At 32.1% G+C, this 27,693-nt stretch overlaps 1 protein-coding gene across 1 annotated transcript in view; it reads left to right on the plus strand.

The window, feature by feature from the left end:
- The window catches only part of MS3_00010966 (uncharacterized protein), a gene marked incomplete at both ends in the record, with an annotated part of 44,360 nt that extends 21,367 nt beyond the window's left edge, over positions 1 to 22,993 (plus strand). Inside the window, 7 exons of the mRNA XM_051219381.1 lie at positions 1,073 to 1,143; positions 3,153 to 3,211; positions 7,122 to 7,564; positions 8,928 to 9,110; positions 11,920 to 12,198; positions 19,725 to 20,267; positions 22,853 to 22,993. Coding sequence (XP_051066934.1) covers positions 1,073 to 1,143; positions 3,153 to 3,211; positions 7,122 to 7,564; positions 8,928 to 9,110; positions 11,920 to 12,198; positions 19,725 to 20,267; positions 22,853 to 22,993 — 1,719 coding nt within the window. The remainder of the gene's footprint in view (positions 1 to 1,072; positions 1,144 to 3,152; positions 3,212 to 7,121; positions 7,565 to 8,927; positions 9,111 to 11,919; positions 12,199 to 19,724; positions 20,268 to 22,852) is intronic.
- Positions 22,994 to 27,693: the final 4,700 nt, after the last annotated feature.

Here is a 27,693-nt window from a genome sequence, read left to right on the forward strand (position 1 = left end):
TGCACCTTTATTTTACATTTTTACTGAACACAATTAGCTATGGTTACGGTCTTTATAAGGGTTGATTTTTTATCTTCTCATTGTTATCGTTAAAGCGTATCTCTACACGTAAATGGTCATAATCACTGAAAGAAATGTTTTTTTTTGTATTTGTGGTCTGGTGTTATATAGGAATTCTCAGGTTCAATGCCTGTTTTTTAAACTTGAGAGATCTAGTAAGGACGGTGTTAATATTTCCATCCTCCCACTGTTTTTATATTACTTACCCTCAACTATTTTTGAAGCAGTTTTATTAACATTTTTATTTAGTCATTTATCAAATTTTCAGTATAGGGTTGTGAAGATAGTTGAATTCCATTTAAATCATGAATCGATCTAAGACCACCATTGAAAATGTGGAAGCAATAGACGGCCATTTTGTCCTAGTATGGGACACCGCATCAATGCGCATCCACGATCGAGGTTTGACATTAACATCGCTAGGTGTCACGACAGAGGTCTGGAGGTTAAGCGTTCGCGCTCCAGACCGAAGGTTCTGGTTTCGATTGCCCATGGTGGATACATCGTTTTTATGAGTCCTATACTAGGGCGAAATGGCCATGCAGCGCTTGCAGTTTCCATTGGTCGTCTAATTTAGATCGTTTCATGATTTCAATGAAATTTATTGAGTTTGTCCTATTAAAAAACAATTTTGTGACGGGGTTTTTTTCAAATGCTAATCTCTGTATTGGACTAAATGAATTTTTGTGAGTAAATTTACATTAAACATAATTATAAAATATTACTAACTCCCCCTAAACCTCACTTATTTTTTACTTGTTTCACAAATCACTAATTGTTATCATAATTATTTTATAAATTACTAATCACGTGTTTAAGGGTTACCGTAATCACCAACAAATTCATAACCTATTTAAGTTGATTTACTCCTCCCCACTCCGAAAAAAAGTGGGAATTTCCTTTTCAGAGTGTGAATAAAAATTGTAATACAGTTTTCTGTTGTTATTGTTTTATAAATTTTTTTATACTTTCCCCGCCTTCTTTCTCTCTCTCTCTCTCTCTCTGTCTACAGAATAATGTTGATCAAAAACTGGTAGAAAATTTACGTTGTCAAATTGAAAGCTTGAAACAAGAAATAAAAAGGTATTGTTTTCTAATGACAAGAAAAACAACTAATAAGTTATTTGGTTCTCTCATACCATTTACTTATCGTATTATTTGCTTTTTCGAAACTGATGTGTTCTAAATCTTCGTTTGCGCAAGGGATTTTTTTATTATCCGGTTGGTTGATATTAAGGATTGCAGTTGTTTATCAATCTCTTTTTTTAATTTACTTTTTTTTTGTTGAACAGATGGCTTCCTAATCAGAAGCTTTTAGGTAAAATTGAGTCAAGTGTATCAGTGGAATTCAGGACGCATGCACTATTTAACAATCATTAGTTGAATATATCTTCCTTCCAATGTTAATGTTTATTATTTATGATCCTTTTTATTAAAAATGGAAAGATCCAAATAGTTACAAATCAGGATGAAACATCCTCCTAGAACAAATTAGTGTTTATTTGAAGTTAGCAGCTCAATAAATAACATGCTGGGTACTAGGTTCGATTTTTTTGTGTGGAGATTAACATAGAGATTCAGCTATATCCAGCCGATGAGTCCCCAAATAAGACAAACTGTGGTTTGCTAGATTCCACTGGTAATCCCTGTCTAAACTTACATAAAACCTTTGTTTTAACACCTAAAATTTAAAGAGGTTATGTTGGGTGTGTTTATTTTTGCCATTGCAATTAAATATGATTAGATTGCTACAGCTCTATAATGCGTATTATATGATTAACATTGTTCATTAAACTCACATACACAATTGATTCCTACATAGATCATTTACGTAAGTATGGAGAAAAGTCGATAGCTAACGAAAAGTCTAATTAATGACCGTGAGCGTTGACTGGCAATAAAACCAAAATTAGTTGATAACATTAAATAATTAATGGAAACTGCCCATCAAATTTAATAGACCTACCAAATGAAGTAAATGTTCTTTTTTGTATAAGTAACAATTTCCACTTCATTGATGTTATCATCAAATCAATTATGAAATTTGATATTTTTGGCCAATCAAGTATCAGTCAAATGATATGTGTACATGACCGGCGAAGAAATGGCTTGTATTTTTAAGTAATGAGATGTACACCATTGGTGTCATACTTTTCTAATATATATATATATTCAGTTTAGTCAGTAAACTTTCATCCCACTCTCAGTCTTTCCCTTAGAAGTGCCAGCTTGGCTAGCGTATAGGAAAATTGTGTATCAGTATTAAAATTAGACACCATACATTATGACGTCATCATCATAAAATGATAAATAAATAAAAAATTTAACAGTGTTAAGTTTGCATACGAACACTGTAGATTTTGATAAATTTTAACATGAGAAATCAATCTTTTCATGAATTCATTTATGTACCGGTTATCTTTCGGTTACTTAATATTACTTAGTATAGTATGTTTGAATGGAAATAATGATTCATTATTATTTGAAACGTTTGTTAACAATCAATCATGTTGTTTGTTCTGTATTTTCAGACAATAACAACTAGTAAATCACTAGTCTGGGGTGACTTTTTTTATTAATGAAATGGAGATTATGAGACTTTTATTTAAAAAAAAACAAGGAAATGTAAGAATTAGTAATTTGTTTAGTTAGTATTTACGCTAGTAGTAATTCCGCTTAACTGAAGGATGTATTAAAATAAATCCAATAAATTAAACTGAAATAGCTCATCAAGGTTATTAAATTGACAACTTATTGATTATCAACTTACATAGTTTATCTGATAACCAGAATCTACTTTTACTCTAACCACCGGGTGTCATTTTCTGAAAGTTCACAGGAATGAGATATTTAAGGAACTGTTCAGACCTTACTAAATTACCTAACCAAACACAGGTACTGTTGTTCTAATCTTAATTTAAACCATATAATAAATCAATCTACCTAGAATATTCCGAATGCAAGTGAATTATTTCTTTGATTCCTCTCACAGGTAGTCTATATCATTTCATTCACATTCTTAGTACTAAATAAGCTATAAATTAAGCCTAGCTAAGATAAACACGTCAAAATATTCTGTTATCTTTCTGTAGATTACAACGTGGTGCATCTACAGCTGAAGAACGAACTGTTAATGGAAATACTGGTGAATGTGAGTTGAATATTGTGGTCTGTTTTTTTTTCCAATAACCCTGCTTGGTTATTTCTTTCTTGTTATGAGCTTCATTCTATTGAGAAACTTAGTTATTCTGTCGATACTAATAAGTTAAAATATTTTATCGATAAATCTGATGAAAGGTTTTGGTAAATATCGTTTTTAATTGAAGATAATAATTGATACGGATTTATCTTAACTGGGATACCATTGAAAACCAGATACTACTAGTGTGTATCCACGACCCAGCCGGGGATATAGACCCAAAGTTTGAAACCACCTCAACGAAACGCCGAATCTGAGGACAAACACATATTGGCCAGCTCATCAGTGACTTACATCAGGACGAGTTCTTAGATTTCAGGTAAAAAAAAATCGTGATTGTTGAATAGTACACATGTCAGGAGTGAAACAGCCGTCACAAATGGCATCGTATGGTTGTCGCCCCATATCACAAACCGAATAAAGTTGAATATGTGTACCACTGAATAAAGCCATTAATAATAATAATAACAGCCATTTTAACGGTTAAGCGCTGGCTACAAGGCCTGAATTCTATGAGTTCTTTTTCAGTTACCATATTGTGAGTACACACTGCTAAGAAGCCCTATGCTAGGGCAAAATAGCTATCCAGTACTTTCTGGTTTTCAGTGCTATCTCAGCTGGTATTATTTCATGACAAACCTCACCTATAGTTGATAAATATTTAAGATGTTTGATTCCATTATTATGAAACATATTGTTATTACTCTAAACGCTGTTTGACAGTTATTTTACTTCCATGCTTTTGTAGTTTACTGTCACAATGATTTGCTACGCAGATACCATACAACTCACTTTAGCTTAAGATGACGGTGAAAAGTTTCGCTGAGTTACTTAAATATATTTTGACTGACTTGAATTTTTCTTGATTGTCTTCCTAATCAATTGTTTGTTATGATGACTATCTTTTTTACTATTTCTTCATAGAATTTATCAGTTTAACTTTGTGTTCCCACTTTTCTTATACACCATTCTCATCACATTGGTATATATTCTAAGTAGAATAAAATAAGTAAATGAACCAGTAATCACTGGAACAACTAAAATTCTTAAATGTTAAACTTTTGAACTATAGAAATAAATAAAGTCTTTCAATTAATATTACATTGTCTTACAATTGGAAGCTTCTCATATGAAAGATTTGATGTTTCATCTAGTTTTAAACGTAATTCATATTCACTTTACAAAAAAGAACATAATTTTTAAGTTATGTAAATAATTTTTCAATTATTATCATATTATACCTACCTAATAGTTAGTCTTTTAACTATTGCTACAGTTCATAGATATCTTGTGTATTTCAAAATATAGTGAATGGATTTCTCCACCGTCTTTCATATCATCACTGTCCATCATGTTTAACAACAGAATTCTACTCATCTAACTAACAATCAAATGTTATCGAGTTTCTCGATATTCCGTGTTGTCCGAATTTTTTTTTACAGTCTCTGAAAAAATATCAAGTACAAATTCTTTAAAGGTTATTAAAAAATTTAAAGTATTTCTGCTTTACCTTATCCTCTCCCTCATGTTATTGTCTTCATAACCTTTAATCTTGTTATGTCCGAGTGGAGATTAAATTACAGGTAACTCCCGAGGACTATTAATGGACTAATATTCTATAAATATTCTTATTGTATAATTATTCAACAATTACATTACATATATTTATATTCCTCTTATTATAAGCTTTATTTTGACCTATAACTTATTATTGTACGATTTACGGTTCTTAAGTTATGTTCAGCTTATTAACTACTGCCTCCCACATCCACAGCCACTTTTTGGGCTTATTTGTGTACAATATTATTTCCTATTTTATGGTACGTTGCGGTTTGTCTGATTGATATATAAACCAAGTATGTCTGAAATAAATGATCTGCTCTGATTCTGGTCTGATCTGCTCTGATTCGGAAGCTGGTATCTTGTTCTGGACTCAAGTGGAAGGGCTCGTAGGACATAGGACCAATAAGGACACTAAACTGCCCACACCGGTTGAACGTCATTGGTTGGCCTAGTGCGAAGATTCGTATAAGTCGTATTCGGATTGGTAGATAAGTCGTGTGATCGAAAAACCAGACACCCAAGGTCATAACAATTGGCGACAGGGATTTTGGCAAAAACAAAATAATTGGGAGACGCAAGGTCATAACAATTGGCGACGGGGATTTTGGCAACAAAGAAATAATAATAATACAAGTGGTGACTCAGATTTTGGAAATAAATTAGCTGTATAATTGCCGGTGATTTTTGGAGCTAATATTATTGGCAAAAAAAATGTCGATTTCTTTCGAACAGTTGCGGTTAATATTACAGCACCAGCAGAAGATGTTTGCCTTGCAACAAGAGCTATTTATAACAGTTTTGGGCAGACTTTGCATTCAAGCAGAAAATAAGAAATCTATGTATCATGCAGATAATGGTGCAGTAATGGACATTTCAGAAGCATATCCGGTGCAGGATTCAAATCCCTCTATACCAGAAGGAAAACGTAATATTGGTAACGTGTCCAGCTCAGAGCAGGAAAATATTGTGCTAAATGCACATGAAGTTGTGACAATACCAGATGATCAGGAGCCAGATCCTGTAGATGATGCCCAGAGTCCAGAATCAAATGAAACACTACTGGTACTGTCTAGCTGCGAAAATAAACGTCAGCTCGAACAAAATTGTGGTCCACGTGCTACTAGTCGAGAAAGCTATGGTGACTCGTATTCAGAAAATAACTGGAGCAACACGATGAACCAAATTGTACCAGATGTTACTCAAAATCACCGGAAGACAGAATTTTATATTGAGTCAACTTATCCCATTTCTAATGACAGTGTGCCAGATATTGATTCTCAGAATAATGCATATGATTTTGATGAAACTTCTTATAACAATGAGGGAAATATGTCAGCTGAGTCGAATGATGGCCAAAAATCTAATTTAATTCTGTTAGACGTTGACTTTCTTAATGACTCGTTATCTGCTAACGAGATTCATAATGAATTTGAAAATAATGAACTCAGATCAAAGGCCGTTCATCATCATCTAGTCATTTTCAGTGGCTTCTCCAGTCAATACGAGAAACATGGTTTAAATAAAGTCCTACTAGTTGTATTTTGGAGCCATAAGGACCCAACATTATTTCGAGGAGGAGGAGAATGTTGAGGAATTTAAAGTCACATATGATTCTTTTTTTTAAATCAGAATCTAAAGTTGGGTTTTTCAAAAAAAAAAGGGGAGGTGTTATGTCCGAGTGGAGATTAAATTACAGGTAACTCCCGAGGACTATTAATGGACTAATATTCTATAAATATTCTTATTGTATAATTATTCAACAATTACATTACATATATTTATATTCCTCTTATTATAAGCTTTATTTTGACCTATAACTTATTATTGTACGATTTACGGTTCTTAAGTTATGTTCAGCTTATTAACTACTGCCTCCCACATCCACAGCCACTCTTTGGGCTTATTTGTGTACAATATTATTTCCTATTTTATGGTACATTGCGGTTTGTCTGATTGATATATAAACCAAGTATGTCTGAAATAAATGATCTGCTCTGATTCTGGTCTGATCTGCTCTGATTCGGAAGCTGGTATCTTGTTCTGGACTCAAGTGGAAGGGCTCGTAGGACATAGGACCAATAAGGACACTAAACTGCCCACACCGGTTGAACGTCATTGGTTGGCCTAGTGCGAAGATTCGTATAAGTCGTATTCGGATTGGTAGATAAGTCGTGTGATCGAAAAACCAGACACCCAAGGTCATAACAATTGGCGACAGGGATTTTGGCAAAAACAAAATAATTGGGAGACGCAAGGTCATAACAAATCTCTTGATGTTTTATCTGCTTTTCTTGTACAGTTCATACATCACATAGTTCTCCAAGTCATTTTTATTCAATGGATCCGTATGGAAGTGTGGATAAACAAAATGAAGAAAAATCCTATTCATTACATAATCCATCATACTACAGCACTCAGTTGCAAGAACTACGTCAAACTGGTGACTTAGAGTTAGTTCGCGCACACCTTAGTTTGTCTGAACGACGTCGACGTGAGCTTGAAAGACGTATAACCGAACTAACTGATGAGTTAGCACGTTCTCGTGCAGAAGCCCGTTCCGCGGAAACTAGTCTTTCTGCTGCTCGTCGAACTGAAGCTGCACTAAGAAGACGTCTTCTTGTTGCTATGGATTCTCGAGGTTCACCTAATGGAAATTATGAAATGAATATATCACGAAATTCACATGAATTCTCTTCTAACGAAAGTTCAGAAATGATGAATGCTTTGGAGTTACAAGCAGATGTAAGTATCTTTAGTTTTAAATATTTTTAGAATCTTTAGGAAACACTATCACATACTATTGTTTAATAGTTTATAAATTTTATGTTCAAATTTTTCACAAATCATTTTTTCTCTTCTATAGAAGTCAACTTGAGAAATCAAGGTCAAAAATGATTTCAGTTTTAAAAAAACGGTTCTATTTACATTGACTGGACAATCAAAATCGTAAACGTAAAATTCATCAAAATCATTTTGCTTTAATTTCATTTATAACTAAGTATACATTGAGTAAGCCAGTTAAACAAAAGTTTCGATGAAGAAAAAATAAGAATTTTCTATTTCCATTATTTAAAAAGGCCTAGGTCAAGGGTTTTCTGTCAACTACCTCCAAGCACCTAACATCACAACACAGTGAACGGAATGTCAAGTCACTTTGACTAATTGCCTCATCGTAACCTGATCAATATAATCAGATCGACTCTAAAAGGTTAGAGATATGTGGCACTAGCTACTGAACAATGATCAGTCAGTTTCAAGTATTTCAGTTCTTAGGGGAATAATTAGGAAAATGACAACCTGATAGGTGCAATATCTTGTAACTATCAATAAACATAATATACGAGCATAAGCAATTGTTTGTGTACTGATCAATGATCGATTTCAAGGCTAACATAATCTGTATTGTAGTTTAAATCATTTAGTCATGATACTGACTCAGTACCTGAAGAAGAACTAGTGGATAATAGATTTTTTTAATTTTGGTGAATGTTTCGTACTATATTGTTTTAAACTAGAACAATGGGAATGCATACAAATCTCTTAATCTATCAAAACTGTCAAGATGCAGGATGTTTTTCATAATGATACCTTTTACTTTTTCTCTCTAAGCGTTGTATATTTCAAATCAGCCGTTATACAACTTGAGTTTTTAGCATCAGTTAGTATTGTTCAAATCAGTTAATAGTGCTTGCTCAGACAGAACCAAGTTTTCTAATCACCTTATTTTGAGGACCCAACCGCTTGGTTATTATTATCAGTTTCATACACTCTGCAGGTTATGAGAATAAAATAAGTTCCAACCAAATTATATAATCAAATGTTGAAATTATCGTGAGTGTGGGTTCAGTGATAACTCTCATTTAGGTATTAACCTTTTATCTACAAATTTATACTTTTAACGTCTAAGCTATCACAGTAATTATTTACTTATAAGTGAATTTCAGACATATTGACTAAATAATTATCTGCTTTTAATGCTTAAGTAACAGTTTAATAATATTTGTGAAAATTTATGATATTCACTTCTAGCTAATCAGCTGATAATAACAATAATAATAAATAGATAGATGGTTGTTTTCAATGTTCTTTTATCATTGTTGTTTAGATGATTAAACTTCAAGCTACTAATGCTTCTCTAACGGAAGCTGCTTTACTTGATCGAACAAGATTGCATGATCAAGCTATGCGTATAGACCAGTTGGAATCAGAGCACAAAGCTTTACTTGATCGAGTTTCATGTCTTCAGGCAGCTGAAACTGGTGCACAACGTGGTATTGTACGTTTACAAGTGAGTTTTTTTGCTTCACTTTATATGCATGTGCTTATCATTCGGTTTTGAAGCAACTGAACAATTGTCGTATTACATTCATGTTGATAAAGTTTCATTATAAAATAATATAATTGAGTACAGAATCATACACGATAAGGTGTTGTTGAAAAATGATCTTTCTTGAAATTAAAAGTAGAAAAGGGAGAAAATCACACCGACCGTAAGATAACTGTAGCATTTTTCATTCATATCCACTAGAACGAAAGTATAATATAAGAGTTGTGCAGTCGATCATCTCAAATAATGTTACGGATAATGTGGTCTAGTGAAAAATTCGAATTATATATTCTCATAATCTGTCAGTCATCAGACAAATGAAACCTGGCTCATAGGTGCATCAGTTTAAGTTACACCACTATTGAAACAACATGATGACATTATCAAGATAAATTCCAGAGTAATGGGAGTAGTATTAGTAGTAGAAAAAAGGAATATGGTCCGGAAAAAAGAATGAATTTACTAAATAAAAGAAACTATGGATAATTTTTAAACTCAAAATTTGGAAGAAACCGAAACGTGACTGGATCTCTGTTACTGTGGCCGATTTTGAGTAATATCATCCATTGGTTACAGTAACCACACTCATCACAACCAGGTAGTCTGCACCTACCAACATAGGTTAGTCTAACAGTCATTGACTTCATGGACTGATACTATTTCTTGGTTTTTTCCCTCTTATCTTTCTTCCAACTTACTCCAGCACCAGGAAGCATCGAGTGCCGAAGTAGGTGGTGTTCGGGGATATGTAATACATGCCCCAACCACCTCAGTCAATGAAAATTAGTTACCTCACCAACCGATTAGCCATCTTTACCTTGTACCCTATGTTTAACCCCAATATTTCTCACTGATCCTAAAATAGGTCAGCAACACTTTGAGGACATCTATTACTAAATGTTAGTAACCTATGAATATCTTCTTTCTAAAAAGGACACGTTTCTCAGCCTTATGGTAGAACAGGACGAATATATGAACAGTATACACGTCCTTTAGTTGAGAGATAGATATCTTCCCTACTCCTTTTACAACGCTTCTTTGTTATCTTCCATATCTATACACATCTACTACTTGTGCCGGTGAATGGTGGGAACTAAAATATGGTTAGGACTGATAATACCCAATAATATTTAAAGAAATATGTATAACAACAATCTCTGACGTCAGTAATTGATAGTCATATCCATATTAAGGACTCTAGGGTTAAGAAAATTAGTAATGAAACAGTTCATATGGTGTCCTTCCCAATCACCATCAGTTGCATAGATTTACTTACCTGTAGTTATTGTTCTATAAATGATAGCCCTATTATCCTGTTTTTTCTCCAATAACATAGTTTTGTAGCTAACCATTTTATTTCATAATATATTTTTGTATTAAATCAATATTCACAAGTTAAACCTTGATGCGTATATTAAATTACCCATATATATATATATATCACAATTTCAATCTCTAAGATTTTCACAAAGATATAGTTTCTATTTCGACGTCTTCCATTAGTATAACTATTGTGAAACTATTCATTCAAATCTAGACAGAAGTTCTCATTAGTTTTTTTTTTAAATACAAGTCCTCTTAAGATATAATGTGAAATAATAACCCTGTAAAACTCTGTGTGTACTAATAATGTATCAAAATAATCGGTTTTTCACAGAACTCGTTGAACATGCGCTAAACAATACTTTTACAAATATATTTGAATGACATAACCTTATGTCACGGATTCAACCAGGGGTTCACTCAATGACTGAGAAAAGGTGTTGGATACTCTGAGTGACATGGTTCAGAATCAGTTTTAATAGCCCAGATAAACACACCTATTTAAACTAATCCATTCCACTGCCATTGGGTATATGAATGTAAATTGTTACTTGTCATATGCTTCATTATACGTTTGAATTAAAAAAGTCCTGTGACTCGTTAAAGAGAGGAGTTACTTCTTTCTTACAAATTTTAGTTGATTTATCACTATGTTAACCTGCAGACTACATGATATGAATTCCCATGATGTTATTAAGTTTATATAAACATAATAAGGTTTACTTCAACTATGCTTTGAATACTCTTATCAGGACTTTAGTGGTCTATTACCAGTCAAAGTGATTGGAAGAAAGGAGAACACTTTCAAGGGATTATTTCAGCAGGTCTCATACTATTCTCAAACTACCATCATTAACAAGCAGTCTAAATGGGAGATCAATGTGAATTATCCAACTCTTGGTGAGGTCGAGATAGTTATATCTCATTTGAATCGAGGTAAATCAGTGGAAATTAATGAGTTAACTGTACAGATTTTTAAGTATAGTGGTTCATCTTGAAAATTTGAGTTCACTGAAATTCATCGACGAAAAGTCAAAATATTGAACTATATACCCAATGGTTGTCTAAATGTTGGCGGTCCGTGATGTAAATTATAAAATTCAGCAATCCATATAAACCTTCTAAACTAATAAGAGAGGTAACTCCCAGATGTCTAGTGATTAGCCGTGACCTGTAGTCTGGCAGGAGGCAATTAACTTATAATTACATTGGACAGTAGTTATGCAATATTGTAAGTTGAATGAAGTTAAACGTTTTTCGCCAATTCAGGGGTCTAGGGAAAAAAGCTCACATCTATACCAGTCTAGTACTTCCTAACTTTTCAGTAGTTGTCTAACTGAGGTTAGTCAATTTCGAAAATAATAAAGTCCAGAAACCTCTACAAACCTCCCTCATAGCAACAATCTTTTGAATGGTCTCTTGTCTGTTTTTATGTCACATTAAATAGGCTCTTTATGAAGATATGCTACGTGAATACTCAGAGTCTAAACCACTAGAACTACCTAACGTTCGTGGACGTCATCATCAGAGAAGCAGCTCTCGTAACTCTAGAAATAATGATTTTATTACAAATGCTAATTATAATGATAAGTATCGTGCTACATCACGAAATAATGACGTAAGGGCAACAGAACAACAGATTTTCGAAGTTCAAGCTATGAATTCTCCACGCAAACGATCTATATATGAGAACTCAGGGGAAATCGTCACTGCATCATCTACAACAGTAAGTTACCATATTATTACTTTCTATCACATGGATTCATTATTAGATGTATAAACCTTTAATATTTACATCGTTCTTAGTATGAGTTTGAACAAATTAGTGGTTATCTAAACTCAACAACTCAACTGATAAGGCGTTCGCATTGGAAGGGGAACATTCTAGGCTCGTGTCTTGATCTAAATTTCAACACATGAATCCAAATTCATGCGACTGACGAGTCCGACATAGGGCGAAACCAATACGTTCTTGATTCTACTGTTAATTTTAATTCATTTATTTCCTTATGGTTATTTCATTTATTTACCATATTTGTTCAAAGAGCAGAGATTTTTTCAAATATTCTAACTTTAAAAACTTTTGTATTTCAGATATCTAAAATTTCCGCATTAATGTCAAGAATTCATTTTCTTATCAACTAAACAAATATACTGTACTGAACGTTTTATTGGATTTAAGTGTTTACTTTGTTTCGGAACCATAATATATATATTGACTTATACGTCAATGAACTCGGTAAAATTAATATTAATAATCATAAAGGGAATGGTAGATTCATGCTTTGTTAGACAAATTTTCAATATGCATACAAATCACTTTATTGTTTAACAGTATCAAGCAAAAATAACAGTATTCTATTCTATCCTGTCTACTACTACTACTACTACCACTACATCACTTATTAACTAAAGTACATTGATGTATGTAAATGTATAATCATTTCTTAGTTCTAGCCAGTTGAAAAGGAGACAATTATGCATACGTACATAGACATGAATAATTTATCAAATATATTTATGACCAGAGAAATTATGTAATGTAAAATAACACTGTCTCGATGAAATCGAATACATTTTTTTTTTGAAAATGATATATTTAAATTGCAAAGATTTTTTAATTTGCAAGTTGATTTGAAAATTTTCAATTCCATTTAACATACAATTGTAAAAATTGAAATATCTCTTTGAAAATTCAATAAATCATCTTTATTATGGTTTAAAAGGATTGGTGATTCCTGTTGTGACGGCTGGTATCCTAAATCTGATACTGATACATGACATACAATGCGCTAACCTCCTCTCTCCCAACTAACTATTTGAGAGAGAACACAGGAATAAGTGAGAAAGTACCGTGGGCTACCGGATGAAAATTCATCCCTTAGGAAACTAATCCATTTTTTTAGCCAATGAAATACACTTATCCTTTAGGTCATTTCCAAACGCCATCGATTGACTTCCGCATCAGGCTACTCCTGATTGGTTTGCCATATCACCTTTCTCTCCTGAAGAATAAGTCTTGCTCTTTGGACTTAGCCATCACTTCTCCTGCACTGAACTTGCAGCTCCAGAATGAATGTATCAATTAAGTAATCTAGTGGCAAGTTCGAGCTAGGGCGTTCTTTATCTGAGTTCAGTCGTCTATCGCAAAGATGGTTTACGTGTCGCGTCAGGCATTGACATCATTTTTATACACCACATCACCGACTCTTCTTACGATGACACCTGCTACCCACGCAGGTCCCCATTGTCAAAAGTTTCTTACATACACTGCTAACCCATTAGGAAACTGACGATTAATTCTATTCGCCTTGGATTTATCATCTCGTCTTCATTGTGGGTACATACTATCAAATGAAGTCGGAATCTTCCTTCCGAAAATTGACATTCTTTGGTGAGACTGTACTCAGGGTTATTCCTAATGATTTTCTCGGTCGTGCCCACATCTTGTGATCATTTTGAAAGTCACTAGGAAATTTCTGTCTCCATTTGTACATCATATGAGGACAGGAATATATTTAGTTGCAAATAAGACTGGATGATCAAGCATTTTGAATCTGGGTTACAAATAAAATCAAATTGGTAATCAAACATTTTTAATTCTCTGACCCAATCAAGACCCAACAGATTGAAGGATTCATAAGTAACATATCATTGGATCATTAAATTTGACTGTACACTTGATAATTCCAGAAATTTTAATTGCGATACCTGGTGTATTGTTTATGCAATCGTTAGTGGGATGAATGCTTGGTCGATAAAATTCGTGTCAAGTTTTGCGAAGAATCAAAGTAACATCGGATTCAGTGTCCAACTGCAGAGTGATAATACGGTCATTAACATTTATGGTTAAATACTTGCGTGAGTATTTGGGGTTAAATATTGATAATGCGTGAACACAGTTGATCCTTTTTGGCGTTCGATAATGGGATGAGTGTTTGATACATTTGCGAAATCCCTCTTTATGGCCAGTTACTCTATATGTTGAGCATTTATGGTTACTAAATTGGCAGAAACGGGAGAAATGCCACGACTCAGAGTTCCAACAACTAGTGGGCGGCCTTATAAAGTGACGCGAATTAGGGTTACATACATTGGACGTTCGATTTGGGAAAAAAACTTTCGGCGAACAATGCTTTACGACATTAATAATGTGATCTGGATGAGAAACTTCCATCAAATAAAATGAATTAGGAATAATGGCACACACACTTCACCTAACTTTTAAGGATTTGGATTTCTCTGTTGTTCATCTTAAGGATTACGATCGATCAGTATTTACTAACAAATGTATATCATGGATGTATTGTCGGTAGAACTATACTATGCTGAAGAGTCAATCAGATTTAAGTTAACATTTCAACATGATTTATGAACTTTTCAAAGGTGATAATTCAGAATCATAGAATTGAATGCGTAAGTATTCATTCTTGTGATTATAAAGCATCCTTCTGCCTCAACTTTAATTCACAATCGTAATCTCAGTTGCTAATCGTAACTCCCAAACCTATTTTGAATATCCTAATAGTCATATAAAACGTTGATAGACAATCTGATTTCTTTTGTTTTCTGTAATAAACTATTCACTCCTATCACCTCTATCCCTATTGACTAATAACTTGATATAATTTTGCAGAGTCACCTTAAGAGTCGCTCAAAGTCATCTATTTTTTAAAGTCCTCCCCCCCAAGTTGTCACCTGATAGTCGATTTCCTAACTTTAATTAAATCACAGTGACTACAAATGTTAATGTTTTGAACTTTTCAACAAATTCATGAATTCGATGCGTATTATGTACAGTTTGTATTTCAATACATTCATTTGTTTTTTTTTAAAAACTGTAAGGTTTAAAATTATATTATATTGGTCAGTACGTAGGAAAATGATAAAAATACTTTATATTCTCTTGGTGAACAAAATATCTCTCGATATACCTATGGTTTCTATGTTTCTATGGCTTTGATACAGATTTATGTAGATTGCATAATGCGTCACTCAAAGTGGTTGTGTTTACTTTAGTCTCTTGAACTTGCACAATTATTACTTCATAATGTAATGGATTTCCTAGCTAGTTTAGTGTCAATAAGATATAATCTTATTATTTCAATGTTATGCTTTCGCCTCAGAGATAGAGATAGTAGCTAGCTTGAAGTATTACTATACAGATTACGTAATTTTCATCACAATACTTCTTAGATTGTTTCATTACATGTTATTATTCAATTTATTTACAAAATTAGTCAAATTTACATTGATAAATAAGTCATATGATTCTTTAGTGTGAGATTAATGATCCTTTTTTTGATGTTCAATAAAAGTGTGATATCTAACATTTTCCCATTTACTTAGTTGGTCAGTGTACATATAAGAGTGTAATTTTCACTGAGAACTTCATTTTAATCATCTGAAACTATTTAGACATATCTTCTGTGAACATGCTACTGTAGCGCATCCCAACTTACCAGATGAAGAAAGCAGACAAAGTGAAAGTTAGAACATAAAGTAAAATCCTCAGTGGTAATTATACTTTTATATGCAACGCACCCAGTAAATGAATGACAAAAATGCTTAATATTGAACTTTTGTTCAACATCATGAAGCAGATGCGCTACAAATTGACGGACGCATATCCTATCCTTTTTTGTCTTTATTTACGTTAAGTCCATAACACTGGTGATTCGTGTTTTACCTATAAGCTTTCTCATTTCATTACGTTTATTTATTGAGATGACTTAATGGTTGTTAAAACGAAAATTTAGTTTGAATTTTATCTCATATACAGAAAATTGTAGTTATTTCTTTGTTTGTCAGTTTTTGTCTGACTGACTTTTTTATTTGATAGGCTAGTTCCTTTAGATCAATAGGAATAATGTAGAAAAGTATCCAGAAAAAATAATTGATTTCCATTTTTTTTTGTCTGACTAACCAGTACAGGTCGTATTTAACTATTTTCATATTGCTTTTTTCGTCTTTATGAATATACGTTGTACCACAAATGAGCATCTAGCTTCTAATTTCATAGGAAACTACTATGCGGTCGTGAATATCAACAACTAGATAATTCAAACCCTTACCAATAATGACGTAGACGTCATACTCATTGAAAAACTAAAAGACTATCTGAACTTAGTGCCTAGTTGCATGATGTGTTGGCGTTTGAAACAAAAGGTACTGGATTCAAATCTTAATGTGAAAATCAGTTCTGGCATGTGCGGAGTATATCCAACTGACGAGTCCCCGATGAGATGAAATGAACTGCCAGAATACTACTGCTAGTCACAGTCTATCTATTCTAAGATATTATATTTTTGAATAGTATATTCGTTTAAATGGATGTTATATTGCTAAGCTGAGTTTCATATCGTTCTAGAATAATTTATTTGTTCGGCTTTTTGTGCAGTCAAATAATTATAACCCATAACTGCTGTTCATAAAGACAATTCTCAGTACAGTAGATTGTACAGGTCTTTAGACATTGTTACTGTGATGGTTTATTTTTATCATTTTTGGTTAGAAATATTACAACTGTAATTATCACTAATACCAGGTAACTTTCTTCGCAAACAATATCATGTTCACATGACTCTTGTAGATTAAAGCTCACATGTTTTATGTATTAAACAAGATAATACTTTCTTTTTCATATTTGAACTCGTCCCAGAGAATGCTTATAATTAATTGACTTCGGTGTTAACTGAAAATATCTCTTATTCCATAGTTCTTATGAACAAGGAACAGAATTACGAAACATCTCAATAAAATTACTTTCTCTAGATGTTTTTTTCGGAATAAATAATTAGTCATCCCACTAGTGACTTGGATCAAGATGTTCGTGAAATTCAAGTGAGAATACGTGACCGGTATGGTTTAGACATGTTACGAGTGAAATAGTTGTCATCAATCATTTTGCATGATCGTCGTGCTAGATAACAAATTGATTAAAGTTGAAAGTGTACTATTTGTCTCTGAAACAATGATTTCAAAGATTAAATGTTCGTCGCAAGACTCGAATGTCCTTGGCTTCATTCATGATTGAGTTGTGAGTTGCCGCTGGTGAGGAGCCTCTTTCTAGAGACGAAACAACTGGTCACTGCTCCCTGGTTTTCAGTGGTACCTCAACTGAGATCAATCTGTGACAAACACAACCTATAAATAATTCTGTTTTTTAAACCCTAAACAAACTCCGTGAGTGTATTTGAAGCAACGTACAAAACAAAGAAGTGTCAGTAGTTTTGTTGAATGTTTTAGCAAAAACCTAAAACAGTGAAAATTTGATAGTTTTCTGTCTAAATTAAGAGTATTTTCACAGATTGAAATCATGAGTCAGTTGAATCTAGACCACCATTGACTCATGGTTTCAATCTGTGAAAATTTCTAAAAATCTCCGCAAACCCCTTCTGATAAACTAAGAGTAGTATATTCATAGTATTCTTTTTACTCTTCATATAAACACTTTATTGTAGTTGCTCATGAAAAAAAACTTTCATTTAGTATTCTCTTCTTATACGTAAATTACTAATTTATTCCCTTGTCCTTACCAGACTGTTCTCTTGTTAATATTGTTTTTCGTTATATTAGTCCAACTAAGACGTTGATAATAAAGCTAATCACACCAATCTGAAACGAAAAATATCGATTATTTTATTTCATTATTCTAATCAACTAAGTTTTGTGATTATCACAGCCAATATTTTATCGTAAGATGGATGATTAACCAATATGGAGAGACTATTTAATAATCTACATTTTAAGATAATGTTTGGTTAATTTATCCGATTTTTTATCAACTTGTTACTTTTAAAGTCAATTTCTCATTTACATGGTTCAAAGTTCTTTAATATATATTTTGTACACTAAGTGGTAAATGACACAATATGCCAACTGTATTAATGATTAACAAATATATCAGTTATTATAAAGTTTTATTCTCAATGAAATGAACAATTCTAAGTATTTTCAATGTGGGACTACACCCACAATAGAACGAAACGGCCGTCCAGTGCTTCCAGGTTTTCCATGGTGGTCTAGCTTCAACTGACTCATGATCCTAACCATTGAAATTACTATAATATCCACAAGACCCATCTGATATTAATTCTAAGTATATTTAAAGATTATCATTACACTATAAATAATAAGATAACAACCATTGAAAAATATACAGTATAAAATAGGTTTGTCGCTTCCTCACTTGTCTTTATGTTCATAGAAAAAACTATCCATACAAGATGATTCAATGTAGTTTCATAGCATAACTCTCTAGAAATAATATGCTCTAGAGGTATGAATAATCGTCATTGAACTTAGTAAAATACATGAAGTATAAGCTTCTCTGAAAGATTTCATGGCAGGACAAAAAGAATTTTTTTTTGATTACTGGTTGATTTCAGTTTAAAATTACAATCTACAATCTTAACCATTTTTTTGTATTTTATTCAAAGATCCAATGATGCTTGTTAGTGTATGTATACATGTACTTCAATATAATAACAATATTAGGTCAGCTGATTGAAAACTGTAAACTAACTATAGCACAGTACGATATTTATTTAGTTCTGATAATGTTTTTTTATATGTTAGACATAAACAAAGAATTGGGAAAAATGAGACTTTTAGAACTATTCTATGGTGAATTATTATCCCTATTTTTATCATGTAATTATTTTTTTTTATGTTGTTTTATTTATAAGCTTTCATTTAATTCAATAAAACTACTGAAATATATATTAATTTACGATCCATAAATTACCATTAATTAGTCAAGCACCTAGTACTCAGCTTTGTCTCACCTATTATGATCTGGTTATATACAAACTATTTGTGGTGTGTTGTGGTTATCTAATTGTTATATATAATCCTGTGAGTTTTTAAGTAATGTTAATTAAAAGTAAATTGGTTTATTGTCTAGGCATTTTGGTTGATTATCGGGAATGTAAATAGCTGTATAGACTAACAGACGTTTGGATTTCAGTTATTATTATTGGCTATCCTTTTGTTATTGATCGAATCAAGGGTCACTGTATTAGCTAGCTTAATGCGTACTCTTTATCACTGGACTATATAATTTAAACATCCGATTAATAAGCGAATATAAACTATGTTGAAGTCATAACAATAAGTTAATCATTATTTTATTCATTAATATAACTTCTAAAAAGCTAAATATCTCATTAAATTCTTTTTTCTTATTGTATTTTTTATTTTGTAACTCATGTTTTATGCCCTCTTTGCTTTCTTTAATTACAAATATAGATTCCAGTTGGTTCATGCAATTCACCAGTTTGTATTGCTGTACGTAATCTCCTGAAAGCATTTCAAGATCGTTATAGTGATTTAATGGATCAATTTATACAAATTCAACATAATCCAACATTAACAAATGGTCATTTAAATGAAATGAATATTAATAATAATAATAATAATACTCATAATAATAACAATAGTATAATTCTAAGAAAATCTTCACAAACTTCAGCATTCATTAAAGAATTATATACTCAATTAAATAATATTTCAAATTTATTAAATGAAAATAATCATCAAATGATTCAAAATTATGAATTAAATGAACATATTCAATTGTGTATACGATTGATTCATTCATTAGATAATTGGATTAATTCTTGTTTAACACAAAATGATATGGAAATTGCACATCTTCGTTTGTTCATTATGAATTTACAATTGCGTAATAATAATAATAATTCAACTGGTATAGAACAAAATACAACAATATTTACTTCATCAATGAATAGTCCTGGTAGTAACGATAATAATGAGCAAAATAAACAAACTGTAAGTTAAGATAAAAAATTTTTTGTGTGCACAATTTGACATTGAGTCCGTACATATAATAGTTGAATTCTTTTTATAATGTATATGATATCACTAATTGTTCTAAAGTAATCGGTTCATTGAACTCGAACATAATCTAAAGTTATATTGAAAATTATCTTCATAATCCATTAAATTTAATTAATACTAAAGGACTAGACAAACATGACATTGACCACTAGACAACAATCAATTAGCCATAAATATCTAAGTCTTACAGAAGGTCCTGAATACCTCAGTATGAAGCTGGTTGACATAGGTTCGGGTCCCACTGAGAGCATCAGTTCCTTAAAAATTACGAGTAGACTTTACTGAAAAGTATTGAATAGCACGAAACTTAAATCTGGTTGGATTTCTTGATATTTACGTTTGATTACCTAACAGTACTATCTTTTTTAACGAAAGTAATAATTAATCAACATTCGTGTACTTCTTGAATCCTGTTAAAGTTTATTAATAAGCAGCATTTTTGAAGAAACGGCTTATGTAATGTAAGTGAATGGAGATAAAGACATTGTTATCAGACTTAAAAATTTTTGATATCTTGTTTTTTACCCGATCCAATAGTTTACACATTCTTAAAGATTGTTTACAACATGAAAAATTACGGCTCAATAGATATATATTGTTTTCTAATTTTTTGTTAGGAAACGGGTACTAGGTAAGGATGGCAAATCAACTGATGAAGTAGTGAAACTTCATCAGTTGAGATGGCTGGGACACGTGTTACGTATGCCCAACGACCGACTGCCTCGACGTGCTATGTTCAGTGGTATAGGAGTAGGTTGGAAGAAAGCTAGAGGCGGCCAGACCAAAACATGGCACAAGTCGATGAAGTCACTGACAAGTGGACTGAGTCATGTTGGTAGGTGTAGACTACCTGGTTGGGGACCACGAGATGATAGGAACCGATGGTTAGAGACCCTGAATGACATGGCTCAAAATCGTTTGCAATGGCTCAGGTGCATCCACTCTTTGTGTCCTCCCAAATTCTAATCTTCTGAATTCTTCATGTCCCTTTTTTCCTCTTTCCAAATTTGTTTCACTGTATTATACTCTTTAAATAACATCTCCAAACCCTAATCTTCCCTATTACTTCTTATACTCTCGCTACCTCTACCACTATGGGATTTGAATCGACCACTGCATCTCTGTGCTAATGTGGTGTGGCAACTTGAACTGATGTACGTACGTACGAAGTTCTACGTTGTTACTGACTGACTGAATTTGAGATTCCTCTTCAGTGTACGTTTGGAGCCCGGAACTCTCTATAAGAGCATTTCTTCTTGACTATTTGGTTGGATTCCAGTGGTTAATACTCACGAGTGACCATATTCAAAATGAGTTCCAGTAGTTCTAGTAAGGGGTCGTCGCATTATTGGTATTCAGTTAGGTCAGAGGTTAGACACTTACCTATAGCTAGTATAGAATGTCAACGCTAGATAGCTCATTTAAACTAAACAAAACTGTTATCTGTTTTTATTCATTTTTAAACAATCCCCATTATTTTCTGACCGGTAGTATTCTGCCATTAGTAACTACACCATAGTATGAAAATAAAATTCAGTTACGTTAGACTTTTTTCAACTGATCCATTATGCAAAAAATCAGGATTTTTTCTAATAGGCATAGGAAATCAATCTAACTTGAATTTATTGACACTCTTGTTATCTTTATTTAACACTTATCAGTATGACTAACTGAAAAAAGACGATTTTTGTGTGAACCAATTTTGTATTTTTATGCTTCCCATAGTATAAGAATGTATAACATTGCCAAAAAACTTAATCTGCTTAACAAAAGCTACTTTCACTGAACACAATCCTTACCTTCATCAGGTGAGCCTGCGACATTTTGAGCATTTTTGGATACCAGATGGTCAAAGACATTTTTTTGTTATAGTCTACTAATATCGGTGATGTCACGCGGTCATTTTGGTACATTTTTATTTAAAACAAATATTTCTTTTGAACAGCAAACAGCGACGCGAATGTTGATCGTCATCAACAGTGTCGTGCATGAATTTTTCATTTGTGTAAGCTATACCAAAATCAAATCCCATACACAGCTAGGTTTAGTAAATTGACTAATGGTTTTAATTCAGTTGATAGGTGTATCATATTTTAGCTTATACTTCACTTTAGTCTTATATTAACATTTTCCACTTCTGAAGTGTGGAATTATTTCACAAATGTTCATAGATCAAATTAACATGCTAATCTATTGTAGTGCGACTCTGGATATTAGTCATCTAGTAGGATGTCATACTAGTTGAAGTGATTTCATGTAAATCGATCTAATTTGTAAGTTGTCACAGAATAATCTCAGTTTGGATACAATTAAAAGCCAAAGAGCGATGGACAGTTGCTTCTTTCGAGTGTGGGACTACAACAGTGCACAATATGTGTTGAATACAACTTACAAGTATGATACCGGGTTATTTTTCACAGATTTATTGTTCATTCATCAACATCATATTGAATAACGTCATTAATTCTCATATCTGTTTCTTCCTTGTTTTTGTACTTTCTCTACACTTTAACTAGTTTTCATGTTCAATCAGTATAAACAAAAAGCAGGACCCTAGTAAGTTTCTACTTAATGAACAAGAGTTATTTAACTTAAGAGAAAAGTTAAGGCTAACTGAAGCTCAACTACAATTAACGTCTATGATGCAAACCACTTAGGTGAGTCAATTACAAAGTTGGTAAGTTCAATTATACTTGATATTATTCCAAACCTGCTTAGTTAGTTTTAATCTTGACGTAGTGCCCTATCGCAAATAAAGGTTAGCCTAAGGATGTGAGATGCGATTCAGCTTATCGATTATTTGTCCCCTTACTGCTAGAAATACAGAAGTTGGCGGTTTCTGTAAACATATTGCAGATTACTTCACATGAATCCATAAACCGAATAGTTTCCAGTTTCGCTGTGGTACTTTTGTGTTATTTTTCATCTCATTGGTTCTTTATCAGTTTTATACAATTTCGCGAACTCTATGTAGTCGGAACCATCATTATGCGATGAATTTATGAGCAGGCTTGATCTTACATCTGCCACCTTATTCTTATTGCTTTTCAACATACTGGATATCGGAAGTTAATTAAAAAATAAGTTCAAAGTGTCTGATTTCTTTAATGATTAGCAGTTACCATACTTAGCTTGAAGAACACTAGTCAGATGCTTGTAGTCGGTATAGCGTGAACTCTGCGCTCCCAATTATGTAACGAAAATGCTCCACAGAAATTTCACTTGTAAATAATTCTGGATTGGATTAAGTTTAGTCGAAATTTAAACTAATGTTACTATATTTCAAGAGTCAATTAATCCAACACTTCCCCAATCATCACATCAAATACATCAGTTATATTTAGTAAACATGAAACAAAGATACAGTTTTTGGTCATTGTTTATTCTAAACTTCTCGAATACCTCAGTAACCACTTATATATCCTGATTCATTCTCTTCATAAGTTTGTTGGCGGCTGCGATATTTCTACACATTTGTGTGCAAATCAACAATGGAAATTTATAAGACCGAGTATTCTAAGCTTTCTATTTGAACTGGTTAGCGGATAATCTCCAATCATTGACAATTCTGCTGAAAGAAGTTTCATTCTATGTATTATATACATTGACACAATTCACTTGAAGTTTGAGTTATTGAGCGTTAAAGAGCTAAATAGAATAAAAGCTTATGACAAAATCGTATATCAGTTTATCATTTACCATGTTTCCTATCCTAAATTTTGTTATAATAAAGTGAACAGAAAAACCAATTTAGTATACTAGAGAATCATTTATTATAGTGTGAAAAATTTCAGTAATAATTTTCTACCTTTTCAGAAGTAAAGTGTTTACAACATGAAAAAATGCGTAAACAATAATAATAATAATAATAATAATAATAATAACAATAATAATAATCAGTTAGCAATAAACGACGTATAACTTGGGACAATAGTTCATCGACTCAAGCTTCATACAGCAAGATTTAATTATCAAGACAAATCTCAGAGCAGTAGACTTAGTACCAATATTAGTGGTAGTCGAAAGCATCAACCTTAGCTAATACAAGTAGAGCAAAAAGTATGAGTTTATCGAATGAAAGAAGACAAAGAGTGAATCAATCCGAACTCATGTGGAAACTTTCGAGCTACTTCATCCATTATCTATAACTATTGATTATAATAAGCACACAGACCCTAACCAGGTAGTCTACACCTATGTACACAGCTCAAGCCGATAATAAATGACCATGGAATAATGGTGCGTCTTAATTTGGCTTCTCCTAACTGTCTTGTAATTTACTAGCACATTAGTATACACCTCACATATCGGTTGGCAGTAAATGTAGTATGTCATACATATTTCAACCACCACAATTGGTAAAGATGCACTGCCTCATAAACTGACTTACCATCTTTACATAGTACCTTGGTCTTAACGTACACGTGTAATGTTTCGAAGATACATATAATCAAATACTAGTAATCTATAAGTGTCAATGGTGAACTAACTGTTCATGAATAATAAGGTTGATTAAACTAACATAAATATAAACCATGTTTCTTTACATTCTTAAACTTAAATCCCAATTTCCTCCATTCCTTTTTTCAAATAGAATTCGTTGATTCTGACAGTGTTTTTGAATAAATAAAAAAGTAACAAGTAACTCATGCTACATCAGCAATACACAGTTATTTCAAACGGTATCGTTTTTATCACCCATTTTTCTTTGTCTTGTTTGTTTTCTGAATTTTAACTAATCAGTCGTTTTGTTAAGAAATTCATATATATATATATATATATATATATATATATATATATATATATATATATATATATATATATATATATATATATATATCCATATGTGTGTACAATTTTACGTTGTCTTCTTGAAGTTCTCCTATCTTCTTTTTAATGAATGATTTTAAAGTGAACAATAAACTGAACGGAATGAAATCAAAGCATTTACTATAATATTATTAACTGATGCCGACAATATGATCGACCAAGAGAAAATGCTTCTAGCATAAACAAATGCCATAAATGTTTAATACGTTTTTTTTTCCAAAAAAAAAAGAATGTTTCTGTTTTTTTTATTCTTTTTCTACTGTTTATTTATATTTCATCTTCATTGTGAAGAATATTAAACAATCAGTAGTCAGTCATCAATGCTTATTGTGTGTGTGTGTGTGTATGTGTTTGTGTGTTTACACTTAATAATCATTGGAAAAATAAAATTCATTACCACTCTTTGAACTCATTCATTCTGCTTATCATTATCATCATTTTGTTAAGTAAATTGTATAATTTTATGGAGTAGTTTGTTGAAAACAGTTATGTCATCATGAATATATTATTGTTTTCATCATTTGTGTTGTTTTTTTCCTCATCACATTCATGATTCCCATAATGATCATAATATTGATAATAACTATTATAAATTCAGTTATTGTTGTCTTTTTTTTTGATAAAAAGAAAAGAAATGCACACCCCCTTTTTAGAGTCAGTTGTGCTTTTTTAATATCATCACAACTTTCCTTCCGCCCTCCCCCCGCCTTCGATTTTCGATAGATACTAATTTTTAAATAAATAAAAAAAGAAGTAATAATGAGTAGACTACTTCCGATTGTAATTCAATTCACAATGATGTTATGTATTACACTTGCTCTCATATACATACACATTAGTTTGAATATACAAATGGGTATATATATATATATATATATATATATATATATATATATATATATATATATATTGCTTTTTGAATGTTGTATTCATTTACACTCGTACAATTGTTGTAATGTAACATTCTTTTTCGTTGCTTTAGTTGATCTTACTTTTTAAGCATTATGATAGATATGAAATATGTTTAGTATTGTTGAATTTTCTCTTTTATTTTTTTTCTTTCTTTCTTGCAAACCGACAGTTTGTTCATTTCTCCAAAAATTTCTGTGTACAAGACATTTTCGAAGTTTTTTAAAGTAATTTTCTATATATCCATATATATATAAACCTTTTGTTTACTCATGTTTAGCTTGAATTGTTTTATTTGTTTTCCTTTTCTCATGGAGTACAGTTTGTTATAAGGCATGATTCATTGCAACATTATGGATTCATTATTGTCATAATCTATGTAGGTAACTATGTGTACACATGAGTATATTTGTTTTTACTCTGTTTTCTTCTATAAATTAGACTTATTATATATGTTCCCTTTCTAAAACGTAATAATAATAATAATAATTCATATTATTTTAATCATAAGGTAGTGCTATTCTTGAATGTTAACTTATCATAAGTGTCAGTTATTTATTCATTCTGTTTCATATTAATTAATTGGGAAAATGTAATTTGTTTTCTAACTAAATAAAAGCCTATATTACATGTAATCTATACTTTTCGTGTTGCTATGTGATTTTGTCTCTCTCTTCTCTCTTTTACCTTCCTTCTATTCTACATTAATAAAAATAGTTTTTTTTTCTTGGTTAATTTTTCTGCTTAAAGTTTTATTTGTTAAATTTATTTTGCTTTCGACTTTTTGTGAAGAAAAATAGTCGTCTGCTACCTTTTTGTTTTGTTTTTTTAATTGTACTTGTTCATTCGTGTATTAATCATAATTTTAATAATAAGCTAGTCACACGTCTATTTATATTTTATGTCAATCTTATTTACATTTGTATGATATATGTTGACAGTGACATGCTATAAACTCTAATATTTGTTTTTCTTGTCCCAATAATGATTTACCAATTGAATGTATTTGGATTACAATATTCATATCCCTTATGAGACACGAACATTATGTCTATTACATCAAAGTTTAAGATATGATACGACTAGACCTAGTCAGTCAGTAACAACGTAGAACTTCGTATGTACGTACGTACATTAGTTCGAGTTGCCACATCACATTAGCACAGACATGCAGTGGTCGATTCAAATCCCGTAGTGGTAGAGGTAGCGAGAGTATAAGAAGTAATCGGAAAGATTAGGGCTGGAAGATGTTATTCAAATAGCATAATCCAGTGAAATAAATTTAGAGAGAGGAAAAAAGGGACATGAAGAATTCAGAAGATTAGAATTTGGGAGGACACAAAGAGTGGATGCACCTGAGCCATTGCAAACGATTTTGAGCCATGTCATTCAGGGTCTCTAACCATCGGTTCCTATCATCTCGTGGTCCCCAACCAGGTAGTCTACACCTACCAACATGACTCAGTCCACTTGTCAGTGACTTCATCGACTTGTGCCATGTTTTGGTCTGGCCGCCTCTAGCTTTCTTCCAACCTACTCCTATACCACTGAACATAGCACGTCGAGGCAGTCGGTCGTTGGGCATACGTAACACGTGTCCCAGCCATCTCAACTGATG

Source organism: Schistosoma haematobium, chromosome 4 (genome assembly GCF_000699445.3).
Source record: "Schistosoma haematobium chromosome 4, whole genome shotgun sequence".
NCBI classification, from domain to species: Eukaryota; Metazoa; Platyhelminthes; class Trematoda; order Strigeidida; family Schistosomatidae; genus Schistosoma; species Schistosoma haematobium.